This window comes from Melopsittacus undulatus, chromosome Z, assembly GCF_012275295.1.
Source record: "Melopsittacus undulatus isolate bMelUnd1 chromosome Z, bMelUnd1.mat.Z, whole genome shotgun sequence".
Classification (NCBI taxonomy): Eukaryota; Metazoa; Chordata; class Aves; order Psittaciformes; family Psittaculidae; genus Melopsittacus; species Melopsittacus undulatus.
In genome coordinates, this window is record NC_047557.1 from 49,866,799 (window position 1) to 49,881,119 (window position 14,321).

General features: G+C 39.9%; 1 protein-coding gene across 3 annotated transcripts in view; it reads right to left on the minus strand.

Annotated features, from left to right (window-relative positions):
* Window positions 1-9,357, minus strand: part of MEGF10 (multiple EGF like domains 10) — a 76,731-nt gene extending 67,374 nt beyond the window's left edge. For all 3 annotated transcript variants that reach the window (XM_031054218.2, XM_005154895.3, XM_031054219.1), the window contains exons 1-3: window positions 9,242-9,357; window positions 6,592-6,693; window positions 5,081-5,181 (exon numbers count right to left, since the gene is read on the minus strand). In XM_031054218.2, coding sequence (XP_030910078.2) covers window positions 5,081-5,181; window positions 6,592-6,693; window positions 9,242-9,357 — 319 coding nt within the window. The remainder of the gene's footprint in view (window positions 1-5,080; window positions 5,182-6,591; window positions 6,694-9,241) is intronic.
* Window positions 9,358-14,321: the final 4,964 nt, after the last annotated feature.

Sequence of the window (14,321 nt, forward strand, 5' to 3'; positions counted from 1 at the left end):
GAAATAAAAATAAAAAATTGCTCTTGTAAGACCTCGCTTGGAGTATTGTGTGCAGTTCTGGTGTCCTCAACATAAAAAGGACATGGAGCTATTAGAGCAAGTCCAGAAGAGGATCATGAGGATGGTGAAGGAGCTGGAGCACCTTCTGTATGAAGACAGGCTGAGAAAGTTGGGGCTGTTCAGCCTGGAGAAGAGAAGGCTGCGTGGAGACCTCATAGCAGCCTTCCAATATCTGAAGGGGGCCTATAGGGATGCTGGGGAGGGACTCTTCATTAGGGACTGTAGTGACAGGACAAGGGGTAACGGGTTAAAACTTAAACAGGAGAATTTTAGATTGGATATAAGAAAGGCATTCTTTACTGTAGGGGTGGTGAGGCACTGGAATGGGTTGCCCAAGGAAGTTGTGAATGCTCCATCACTAGCAGTGTTCAAGGCCAGGTTAGACAGAGTCTTGGGTGATATGGTTTAGTGTAAGGCGTCCCTGCCCATGGCAGGGGTTTGAAACTAGATGATCTTAAGGTCCTTTCCAACTCTAACTATTCTATGATTCTATGATTAGTACAACCAGTGTTATCTGAATTTACTGTTTTCAGTAGTACTAATACAGAATTAGAACCATAGAATCATAGAATACTTAGGATTGGAAAGGACCTCAAGATCATCTAGTTCCAACCCCCCTGCCATGGGCAGGGACTCCTCACACTAAACCATATCACCCAAGGCTTCAGCCAACCTGGTCTTGAACACTGCCAGGGATGGAGCATTCACTACCACCCTGGGCAACCCGTTCCAGTACCTCACCACCCTAACAGTAAAGAATTTCTTTCTTATATCAAGTCTAAATCTCTGCTGTTTAAGTTTCAACCAGTTACCCCTTGTCCTATCACTACAGTCCCTAATGAAGAGTCCCTCCCCAGCATCCCTATAGGCCCCCTTCAGATATTGGAAGGCTGCTATGAGGTCTCCACGCAGCCTTCTCTTCTCCAGGCTGAACAGCCCCAACTTTCTCAGCCTGTCTTCATATGGGAGATGCTCCAGTCCCCTGATCATCCTCGTGGCCCTAAGGTGCTCCAGCTCCTTCACCATCCTCATGATCCTCTTCTGGACTTGTTCTAACAGTTCTATGTCCTTTTTATGTTGAGGACACCAGAACTGAACACAATACTCCAAGTGAGGTCTCACGAGAGCAGAGTAGAGGGGCAGGATCACCTCCTTCGACCTGTGATCACACTTCTTTTGATGCAGCCCAGGATACGGTTGGCTTTCTGGACTGTAGGCGCACACTGAAGCCGGCTCTTTTTCATTTTCTCATCGACCAACATACCCAAGTCTTTCTCTTCAAGGCTGCTCTGAATCTCTTCTCTGCCCAGCCTGTAGCTGTGCCTGGGATTGCTCTGACCCAGGTGTAGGACCTTGCACTTGGCATGGTTAAACTTCATGAGGTTGGCATCAGCCCACCTCACAAGTGTGTCAAGGTCCCTCTGAATGGCTTTCCTTCCCTCCAGCGTATCAACCAAACCACACAGCTTGGTGTCATCGGCAAACTTGCTGAGGGCACACTCAATTCCATTGTCCATGTCAGCGACAAAAATATTAAACAAGACCGGTCCCAACACCGATCCCTGAGGGACACCACTCGTTACTGGTCTCCAGCTGGACATAGAACCGTTGACCACAACTCTTTGAGTGCAACTATCCAGCCAGTTCTTTATCCACCGAGTGGTCCACCTATCAAATTGATGTCTCTCCAATTTAGAGACAAGGATGTCATGTGGGACAGTGTCAAACACTTTGCACAAGTCCAGGTAGATGACATCAACTGCTCCACCCCTGTCCATCAGTTCTGTAGCCCTGTCATAGAAGGCCACCAAATTGGTCAGGCAGGATTTCCGCTTAGTGAAGCCATGCTGGCTGTCACCAAGCACCTTGTTATTTTTCATGTGCCCTAGCATGCCTTCCAGGAGAATCTGCTCCCAGATTTCCCAGGCACAGCGGTGAGACTGACTGGTCTGTAATTCCCCGGGTCATCCATTTTCCCCTTCTTGAAAATAGGGGTTATAGTTCCCTTTTTCCAGTCATCAGGAACTTCACCTGACTGCCATGATTTTTCAAATATGATGGCCAGTGGCTTTGCAACTTCATTCGCCAGCTCCTTCAGGACCTGCGGATGGATTTCATCAGGTCCCATAGACTTGTGTACATTCAGGTTCTTAAGATGGTCTCGAAACAGATCCTCATGTACAGTGGGCCCAAGGTCTAGGTTTTCACAGTCCCTGCGTCCGCCTTCCAAGACTCAGGTGCTGTGGTCAGAGCCTTTGCCAGTGAAGACCGAGGCAAAGAAGCCATTGAGAACCTCAGCCTTCTCCAAGTCCTGTGTAGCCAGTTCTCCTGAAAGTTTCCGGAGGGGGCCTACATTGTCCCTAGTCTGTTTTTTAGAATTAATTTACTACATATACTAACTATAGCTATGCAGAAGCTGTAGTCACATGAGGCTCATCATTATACTTCTCACATAATCAAACTGTTATATACTTCAAAAAGAATACTCCTTAATTAAAAATTAAATATGATCATTCAAATGCTGTACAATAACAAAATGTAGTTAGAAAATAGTTATTGTAAATCTAATAGATACACATTAAAAACAAAATGGTTAAAATAATAGCCAATACGATTTCAGATAGATGCATTTTTTAATATTTTAAAATATTTTTTAAAATATCACTTTGATCCTGCTTTTCCATGTGCAGAAAACAGCTTAAATCAAAGATCTTACTGTTGCATTTTCAAATTCAAGTAAGTGCTGTAAAGCAAAAATATAAATGGGAAGAGTGTGATGTGTTATGACATTCACAGGTTATAATTGCCAGGGATACAAATAAATCCTGTTGGTTACTTCCAGGATGCACCTCACAAGCAGAAAGGTGTAAATTAAGGTACTATTTTGTATCGGTATTGAATAAATTTATTTAGCGTACATACTGATATTGATTTTCAGACTGATTTATTGGTAAAAAACAAAGACTTATCCACTGCATTGCTGTCTGCTAAACTGTGCAAAATCCAGTGTCAATGACAAATCTCATTATCTGCTATTTCACCAAATGTTTTCCTGGACAAGTTTCGCCACACTTTGAATGCCATGCTTCACCACTGTCATTGTAAGGCAGACAATAACGCAATGAATGTATCTCCATATTTCTCAATCTCAACTGAGAAAAAAACACCAGGTAAAGCAGTGTGCCATAGAGAGTTACACAGAGCCAGTCTTTCACATGTGCTTCAGTCCAGGTCCTGCTGGAGAGGAAGCCTGCTAGCAGGACCCTACACAGACCAGCCAAGCCAGGGTTTGACTCAGGCATGACACACAATTTCAAATACAAGCAGCTGAAGCAGCCACCAAAAGGGCTCACACATGGTGGCTTTCCTAATAAACTGGGGGTTTCCCTTTTTTTCTCCTGGCAAGTCTTGCCAGCTGGTTGCCTGTCCAGAAACTAGGCAGCAAGCGCAAGGGCGGCCGCTGCAGTCCAGAGGCTCAAGCCCCTTTCTGGTCTGCTCTTAGAGAGACCCACATTTCCAGAAAAAAAAAAGTATCTCACCTCAGTCCCTCTGATGCCACGGAAAGGACTCAGTCAGAGACCAATGTGATCAGACAAAAAGCCATTTATTGCAAAGCATTAACTCCTTATATACTATTGCTTACACACACCTACAGCAATTTGGCATATCATGATTGGATACCTGTCTTGAGGACCCTTAGTGACTAACATATAATTGGTTAAGCACAGGTGTGAGAACTGGACCTCGAACGCTTGCCAACAGTCCACAGTTCTCATAACTCAGTGAATTACAGCTTCTTCTTATTTTGCTTGCTTAGCCTTCCTCGGGCCTCCCATGGCCTTGCTGTATCCCTCGGAGTTATTCAGAGCTCATGTACCAAATATTCATTTTCCTGTGAGAACACTGTCTCCACACTCTGACACTGTTCATTAATGTTTTTTAGGTTTTTTGAATCTCTTTACTAGAAAAGCTGAGGCCAAGGAAAGGATATAGTATTTTTTTCATTATAATGCATGCTTTTTCTCTGAAATTATGAAATTATATGTACAGGTCAAAATCACGATGTTACAGAAAGAAAAAGATTGCCCCTGATGAGCCCATTTCTAAAAGGAGATGAAAAGATTAAGAGACTTGGTTCCCTGGCTTCTGGAAAACTTACCATGGCAGTCCATGCTACACATTCACAGGGACAAATAATTTGAAATACTATTGAATCATTTTCGTATGTAGCCCTACACATTTGCCTGCCTCTAGGGATATGCTGTCCTTCTGAACTGCATGCGTATCACAAGCTCCCTGCCTTCAGTCCTGCTGACATGAACATGCAGCTGCCCAACCTGCTGTATGACTTTGAACAGCCCTATGTTAAACTACTAATCATACACCTCCAGGGCTCTGGGTTCTATGATTCTATGATTAACACCTGCTCTGTTTTCATTCTGCCTTCTTACTATGCTTTTGAGCTAATACCATTTTAAGAATCAGACCTTCCTAGGTCTTTACAAGGCTGCACAAGAGAAAGAGCTGAGCACAAGCCATCACCAGGCTCTGGACACAGCTTTTCCCCCTTTAGACTTCAGAAGATAAGAAGAAAGGTATGTGTCACATGAAAAGGTGGTGCTGCCACCTTTAAACAGTTGTTACAGATCTCTATCTGCAAGACAGACCAAGCACAGGGATCAACCAGAGCCCACACTAAGGACAAAACCTTGTATTTCCCTTCTGGTTTTGAACCTTATATTTATTTACTGTGTTGGAAAACGTACTGACACTTGTGCTGTGCATTTTCTATGTGATCATTACTTAGAATCACATCAAGGCTGGTTACTTAGACGTCTGAGATCCAATTATCCTGCCATTTGCATATGTGCAACACCAATTGACTTCGAGAGCTGCATGTGCACCACTGATGAATAACTGAGCCCCTACACCAGCTTCCACAAGTCGCCCATGAAAGGACAGTCAAACCAGCATTGTGATAAATGTACAGAATTTCAAAGCAATTAGAAGCTAAACTTACGGACACACATTTCCCTGCTTTCATAAAATCCAGGGCAGCATTGGGATTTACGCCTGTACATTGTTTTTTCACCATGTCTGTAGGCAGTACGGTAACTGATCCTAGAGAAAAGAATGAATGGTTGTTACATACAATTCATGGTTCAGAAACAAAATAATATATATTCTTATATATTTTAAAAAGCATTCTGGTATCAGTAAGAGGAGAGAAAAAAAGGTTCAAAGAGATCTTGATTTATCTGTTGCTGAGTTCAAGAGGCCTAGTGGTTCCACAACAAGCTTTATGTCTGTGGGTGGCCAGACAGCAGGGAAAACAGTTAAGGATTTTGACTACTTAACTAATATGCAAACCAGAGCATCACTGTCTTTGCCATTAGCATTCTCTATGGAGGCTAAAGGCTGGCAATACAAATCAGTTTGCTGGATCATCACAGGTATCAGTTTCCAAGGGAAAAACTTTTTGGGATCATCCTCCCAAGGGTGAGTCAGGTTTTCTAGAAGCATAGATGTCGTGAGAACGGTCCTTTTTAAGGCAAGAGACAGGAGGGCTGAAGGAGAGCTTGGACCCCCTGGGCAGCTGGCAGCACAGCATGCCTCTGGCCATGAGGATGACTGTGTTTTGTCAAATGCAGCCCCGCAGGGCTATGGTGAACAGTACACAGAGGTATCAGCACATAAACCCATCACGAACAGCAGAAAATACAGCTTCCTTCTGACATGAGCAAGTAGTATTTATCAAAAGTGGGCTCTCTCACCATTCTCTCCTCTCTGCTCCTCACTATGTCCATAAATCTCCAATCCTGCCTCTCCTGGCTGCTGACTACATACTTCACCAATGAGTAAATGCATCTCCACAACATCTGAGACAGTCTGAACTCCCAGTAAAGAACAGCTTGTATATAAGTGTCATAGATAAAAAAAAATTAATCTCTCTTTGAATGCAGTATCTCCTTTTTACGTACTATCTGTACTGATCTGTCTCCTCCAGCTGTTGTGCTCCAGGAAGTCTTTCCCACTGCTGACAGTTAATACTTATAAGGACATTCTCTGGAGAAAATCCTTTTTATAGCTGTCACCAGTTTTTAATCATTCACCCCTCGCTCTACTTTCTGCAAGCACAAGGAGTTCTCTTTAACAAACATTTTATTTTCCTGTCAAGTAGCATACACTTGTCCCAGAACATAAGGTTGCAAGCAGCAAAAGGTCTCGCATGGTATTTCTCTACAAATACACCTCACAGGGTCTGAGGAATTTAATTTTGTATGTTGTATGCTTTTTCTCAAACTATCTGTTTTCTGTTAGCACTCCATGGGATGTTACTCCCTAATCTGCCGATAAAACATATGTGATGCTGCTTGGACAAGCGTCTTCCAGTTGATACATACTGTAGCAGTTAGACAGACTAGTCACTAGAGCTAAAATGTCCTACATCTGCTTGAGTTTGCCAGACACAAAATCTTTACAAATACCTATAAGATCAGCAATTGGACAATATCAACAACTATACATCACCTGTGTCGTGTGCACTTAAACCAGTTTAGGATGTCAGTACAGCTGGTGTAGTAAATTTGATCAAAAGGATGCGGATATGACTCTTGCACTGTAACTGAGTAACTGGGGAAAGAAAGAGAACAGAGAGATTATGAAGCAAGTCTGATTTAAGTGTCTTTTACAGAGTATACTTTACTATGCAGAAAAAAATACCAAAATATTACAATAAAAATAACAAAAACTCACAGAAAGTTCAAGTAAAACACAAATCAGCTAACTTTATAATACAGAAGATATCAATTAAAAGGTTTTTCTTCCATGAAGCAAAGAATCAAGTTTATGCAGAGAGCCATCATGTCTCTACTGTGTAGTACATTTGATAAAATGATACTACTAAACATCTAAAGAAAAGTAATGTAAGCCTAAATCTAAAAAACCCAAACCACCTGTCTCTCAAATGAGCAGCAAATTGAAGTAGCATGTAGTACATGTTCTCCTGTGGCAATAAACTTTTACTAATCTCACTGGGTATCTGGAAAACTAGTTAAGAGCCAGAAAATGAGGATTATTCTACTACACAATATGTATATATGTTGTTATCATAATAAAAACAATATTATTTTCTGCCAAATTATAAGCATAGTGCCCTAGAAATGAAGCTCCACTCTGAACTCCAGAGCCTCCAAAGTTGTCAGTGCAGGAAGAGGAACACAGACCTGTTGCAAAAGGGAAAAATACTGAATCATCCTAGAAAACTCTTCAGCAAGCTGATTGTGCTGGCAATCAGTCAGTTCTTGATTGCACAAGGTTAGAAAATAGAGGAATGCATGGCAAGTTCCTGCTGTAGGACTAATTCCCAGGACCAGCCAAAATACTAAGTATGTAGCCCATCCGGCTTTCACTCACACTCTTTGACCTCTTATCACCTTTTGCAGGCTAACAGCCACAAACTCCTCTTCCTCCTGTCATCACCTACACTGAGTGAAAACACATCTAGACCCACTTACTCTAACCGCCTGGAACTTACTCTGTTTTTCCTGTGTCCAATTGAAGGCAAGCAATGCTAATCCATCCAGCTGTCCAACTCAGTTTGACAAAACATTGATGGGGTGCCAGTGCCTGCCTGAGGCTCTGCGCTCTCTATTCAAGGCAGGGGGGCACAACCTCCCCCTTCTTGCTGTGATCATGGTTCATTTGTAAAAAACAATTTATTACTGGCAGGGGTAGATTTATTTAAAGCATACAGCACTGCCAGTGACAGCAGCAGTAAATAGCTTGTAGCTGGGGTATACTCTCATATATGAAATATGTATACTTTCATACTTTTTTTATGTATACTTTCATACTTATGTACCTTTGTCACTTGTTCTGAGCTACAGCATGAATGTCTCAGTAAGTTTACTTGGAGTTCTTCCCTATTCCTGAGAATCAGCAAAAGGAAAAATTTCATGCAATAAAATGGGTCAGGTATATTTCACTTTCTGTACATCTTGATTAGTTTGTTTTAAAATACATCATGCAATGTAAATAGTTATATTTGGGGCTTTTTTCCCATTTTGCTTTTGCTACCTTATAGTTTCCCTCAGAACTGCTTTTATCACTAAAAGCAGCAAAGCAAGTGTATAGGGGTGAATACTGCAAGCAGCTATTTGTATGGTTTGCATGGTAACTACTTCATATACACATAGTTGTATAAACCAAATTGTACACAACAGTAGGGGCAGAGACTCCTAATGCTTGACATGAATCTCAAATACATCCCTGGGGAAATATTTTATTTTTTGTGGAAAGACTTTATTAAAAAGGAAATACAGTTTTCCATTTTCTTTGTAAAGATTTAGCCATGAAAATTGAAAAAAAAAATGTACAGTGTCTTTGCAACACTGCCACTAATCCTAACCCTGTGTTTAAACCCAAAATACAGTTTACCATAAATGCAGGAAATACTGATGTCCTCAAGTGAACAGTTAGACTGTCTCAAGGACTAGCTGACCAATCATAACAATAATGCATCATGATAATAATAATGAGACCATAAGGCTTGATTTCACTACTATAACCTTTACACAAGAAAAAAAATCCAGCAAATGCTTGTACCCCAACCTCTCCTACCCATTGTGGTGTGTAATTCATGTGAAACTAGGTGACAGAATGGGCCAACTAAATTGATTAATTTCTTTCTGTATGTCAAAAATCTCTGAACATCAAAAATAAAAATAAAAAAAAGAAAAAAAACCAACACAAACCAGATCTTAATTCAGATTCTGTGAATGAGAAATTGAGTTAGAAAGAATCAACATAATCAAATTTTGGCCAAACTCCAATATGGTTAATTATATTTTGCATATGTAAAAGCTTCTTTTCACTTAAATTGAAAAATCTATTTTTATTTCACTTCTTGTACCCAGGTGGTTGTGTAACACTACTGGTGCCACTGTAGTGGTTTTTGCATCCTAACAACCTCCTGCAAAAATGACTGCATTTCAGCCCAGTGTGAAATAGTCTTTTACTTATCCATGACCTTACCTTGTACATACAATAATGTGAATTTTTTTCCCCAGTTAATTACTCAACTAAAAGCTTTAAATCTTTTAAAACGTGCTAAGTAAAACAAAAAAAAAATTATTACGATCAGAATTTATGTCATGTATTTTCCAAAAGAAAACATTACCTTTCCCAGTGGCTACACACATTGGGATCTTCCAGATTCAAAGACAAAGTTGTCCCCATCCAATGGTACAGGAGTAAGATAGGGAAGCCAAAAGAAGAGCTCAAGCAGAGAATCATATTTCAAAAAAGGTGGCTGTACGAAAAAATATTTATAATATGTTATTATGCAGATTATAAATGAGGTAAAACTGTTGACCCATCTATAATCAATATATATGATATAAAGCAACAGGTACTTCAAGAAACACACACTGCTTGTCCAGCAGTAGCAGTACCATGCCTATTTTGGAAGAATTACAAAAGGAGTAGTTTCACATGAACGGCAGAGCATCCAGGTGATGAACAAACTACATTTTAGAGGTCCCACTGTCCATCAAAGTGCAGACAGCCATGCTCAGAGGGTGTTTAGTGACAGTTTGTCCACACCAAATGACAGAGCTACAATTTAAAATAAAGTCTGGCATTTGCTCAAGAGAGAAAGAGTAGAAAGATTCAGCTGATGACACGGCACCAGAAATCCCGCACATCACTTACAAGGAGGGGTCTGTGCTACTCCATTGTCAGCAGCATCCCCAACTTCTGCAGCCTACACTGGCCTCCTGAAAACACCATGTAACACTCCATCTCAAGCAGCATCTTTCGTAAACAGCTGTTCCCCAAAATTACACACTGCCTTCACTATGTGGCCTCCCTAAGGAAGTGCTAGCACCTGGGGTCCAGGCCACCAAGGAGGGGTAATGCCCAGGGTCTCCTTTGAAAAGGCTGTACCCTAACACCTGAGCACTACCTTGACCTCAGTATCTCCATAAACTGCCTTCCTACAGGACCCAGGCAACAGCATCATATGGAGACATGCAAGTCAGAGCAACAAAATCCAGTACAAGATATTCCTTAGGACTCAGGGAGTGGTGGTGTTCAATTTCTAATGCAAACATACAGATTAAATTATATATGTGTATGAATACTTATCAGTACTTCAAGATGCTACAGTACGGGGAGGTGCAATGCAAGGTCATGACTTGCAAAAAATGGCATGATTCTTTTATTAAATAATATTAATTTTATATATATACAGTAATTTTCATGCAAACAAATCAATTAATCAGGGGAAGGGCTAAATGACTTGTCATTGTTAACAAAGAGCCTCATATTACCCTGCTCTTTATAGCTGAATTCCCGATACAGTTTTGCAAAAATACCCCCTCCTCTACCAGTTGTACAATTTCCAAACAGACTGAACACTTTGTTGATTAAAAAAATAATAACATAAGAATCTAAAATATTGTCCTAACACTGACTAGGTCCATGTTTGTTTTCAAGCAAACAATTTTAGTTTGCATATTGAAATACTTTTAATCCAACCTGCCATTAATCCACAAATGCCAGACTGAATGCTAGTAGAAGGTAATTTGTAACAACTTAAACTGCTACATTTCCCTTTGAGTTAACATTTGATTTTATATCCTCGTTTTCACACAAAATTTAACAGTATGTGGCTACAGAGATTAAAAAGAAAAAAAACATTCAGTCTATTTGGTAGTTAAGAAAATAAATTCCAATAAATATGTCTGGCTTTAAATTATACAAGTATTTTTAACAAAATAAATTAAACAGAAGTAGAAATTTCTTACTTTAAATATTATGGAACAAGAATAAAGCAAACCACACCAATAACTTTATTATAAGAAAAAATGTCTGCTGGGCCATAGGAAAAAAAAAAAAGGGAGACAGATGAAATAGTCTTACTTTACAATACCTTCTTCAGAAGTCAACATAAAAAGAGCTTTCAAAAAGAAACTATTATATATAAGGTACCTGAGTATACAGAGATGATCCCATTTTGCTGAAGCCCTCTTGAAAAATCAGGGCTGCTGAAAGACATTTCATGGTCTGTAACTGTTTCTCTGCATGCACGCTGCATAGCAAAGTAGATAGCGTGCAGTTGTTTGAAAAGCAGTAAAAACAGCTGTGTTTTCAGCTAATAATTTCAACAAAGTGGTGATTTCCCTCATTGAGAACAGTCACTTTGATTATGCAGACTGTAAACTGTATTTCCTTTTTTTTTTTTTTAATTCTCAGCTTCAGCAACTTTCCTATTTGGATGCACTTAACAAAATTTAAAATAAAATTATATCTAAAAAAAATCATTTGCATGAACCCCCTAGTGTAAAACTTGATTGCATTCCAGATCTTTGGCTTAATTATTAAGGTAAATCAAAACAGAAAATCAGTACAACTGATTAGCATTGCTAAAGTGTTTACATTAGCAATAAAAATTGTAGATGACTCATTTAACTCTTGCTGTCTACAGTTTGCACAGAGATACTCTGTTCAGAGACTCCCTTTTCATATTATATATTGCTTATGTCACTCAATAATGCAGTATCTTCGTTACCTATATATACCATAGAACCTGTGGTTTGAGTACCAAAAATGCTGTGTTGGAGAATGCATTCTGTATGCAAATTAGTGATCAGCATATGCATGGAGAGTATATACTTCATGCTAAAACTGAAAACTCCTCTGACCTCCTACACCACATTGTATAATTTATGTTCCTGAGCAGTATACAGGAATTTTGCTACCAGCCATTGAACTTTCTATCATGAGTAGCATTGTTAATCTCCATGAAAAGGAACTTCAAAGCAGCAAATGGTTGTCCCCAAAATACTTTCCAATATCAAACAACACGTTTACATATACAGGTGGCAAAGAAAAAAAACATTTTTTCAAGCTTCATACTAGACTGATCAAAATACATTTTCCCATCATTTTGAGTGTTAACCAGTGTGTATGATCTCCTCAGCTCAGGCTAAGTCTCTGACTTTACAATCCGACTGAACACCCAACAAATTCAAACTAGCCCACAGATTTTTACCACCAGGTCTTTCTTCCAAACACGTCTTAACTGAACACTAAAAATCTTATAATCCTAACATTTTTTATACTACTTGAGGAAAAAACTTCAGTTGGCAAAGCTCCATCATTATTTTCATTTGGGCAGGATTTTTAAGGAAGGCTCTAAACTAAGAGGTAAGTTTAGCTTCTCTGTTTCCCTAGACTTTAAGGCAGGCCCATGATTTAAAAATGTTGACAGGAAAGCACTGCAATTGCATGAAGCAACCACAGACTACTTCCCTAAAACTCTGTAATCTGATTAAGGAAAAATAACTCATTATATGTTTATTACATCAAAGGAAGATATTAATAGACATCAATATAACGTAAGTCATATAAAAAAAATTAACTTGATCATCCTGAGGCATACCATAATTACTACCAAGCTCATTTTAAAATGGAGTAACAGGTGTGCAGGTATAATATACTCCTGTAAGTCCCTTAAAATACATTTTAATTGCAGTAACTACACAAACCACATTTGTCTCACTAGTAAGCAGTTGAAAAAGCCTGGATGTGCACCATACAAACACAAATAGTTAAACATTACTACCCATCATCTGAAATTTATAGGCACTTTCTGTACTACTACCAAATATGTTAACAGTTTTGCACATGTTTTGTTTTGGTATGCTTCTTTTCCTATAGAAGTCAGGATCAAAACCAGAGAAAGAGTAGGTAACTACGAAAGGCAAACAAACACTTCTCCTTTAATCAGTGAAAACAGACGCAGTTACAAATTAATCTCTCCACCTACCCACAGCAGAGCAACAAGGAAACCTCTGGACACCCAGCTCTCCCTCAGATTTGTCATAACAAAAGGTAAATACAAGTGGAACTGGGGGAGCAAGGAAGACAAAACAATGCAAAATGTAAAAGAAGTGAAGATTGCTCAAGGCTGAGAGCCAAGTACTTTTGGGTCAGCAGAATCAAATGGTGCTGGTGAATTAAGCAGGATTAGAACTGCAACATGAGCAACAGAGAACAGTACGATGCAGTTGTTAACATGACATAACAGATACAAGATCAAGGGAAATGCTGATGTAGCTTTCTCATTACAGTCACAAAAGCATTTTTACCAATGCAACATAAAAAATGCAGCAGGAATATGCCAGTTAGTTATAAGATTAACTACATAATAGTACTTTCTGTATTCTGCCATGGTTCTTGTATGGTTTTACTTGACGCATTTCTGCTTTCTGCAGTGATACTGAGTATGCTGATGATGAGTATGTTGAACAGCTCTCTGGACTGTAATCCCATGAGCTGGTCTTAATTACAGTACATTGCCTTTAGCAGCATGTACTGCAAATGTTCGCTGTCCTGGTTTCAGCAGTAGCAGTCATGTTTTCTCTTTCTTGGTAGCTGGTGCAGTGCAGTGTTTTGACTTTCAGCCTGGAAACGGTACTGATAGCAAGTATGTTTTAGTTACTGCTCAAATGTTTGGTTTGTCCAAGGGCTTTCTGAGCCTCATGCTCTGCCAGGGAGGAGGGGAGGCCGGGAGGAAGGAGAGACAGGACACCTGACCCAGGCTAGCCAAAGAGGTATTCCATACCATAGCACGTCATGCCAAGGATGTAACTGAGGGTGATCCGGAAAGGCGAGTGCTCTGGGGGTTGGAGGAGGTATCGGTGGGTGCTCAGTTGGGCAGGGTGGGGTGAGATATGGGTCGGTGGGTGGTGAGGTGTTGTATTCTCTTCACTTGTTACTTCCTTTATCATTATTATTATTAGTAGTAGTAGCAGTAGTGATTTGTGTTATAGCTTAGATATTATACTGTTCTTATCTCAACCCATGGGGGCTACATTATTTAGATTCTCCTTCCTAACTCTCTGGGAGCTGGGGGAGAAAAGAGGGGATTGAGTGAACAAACTGTGTGGCTTGGGTTAAACCATGACACTAGTTTAAAAAATCTTCATTCTGTCCATCACAGTTAAATTTCCAGACTGAACTGCAAACAACACAGTTGTTACTGCATTGCCCATTGCTGATGCCCCTGCCTTCATGCTCTCCAGAGCATGATTAAGCCAGCATCTGATAACAGACTTTGTGATTGCTACCTTAAACTGGAAATCATGGCCCCAGAATTTTTCCTCAAGATTTTCTGGGGAAGATTTGTTTGGTCTTTCACTTCCTACACGGTGTTTTTCATAGCACTACATTCTTCTCAGTCCTGAGTTTCA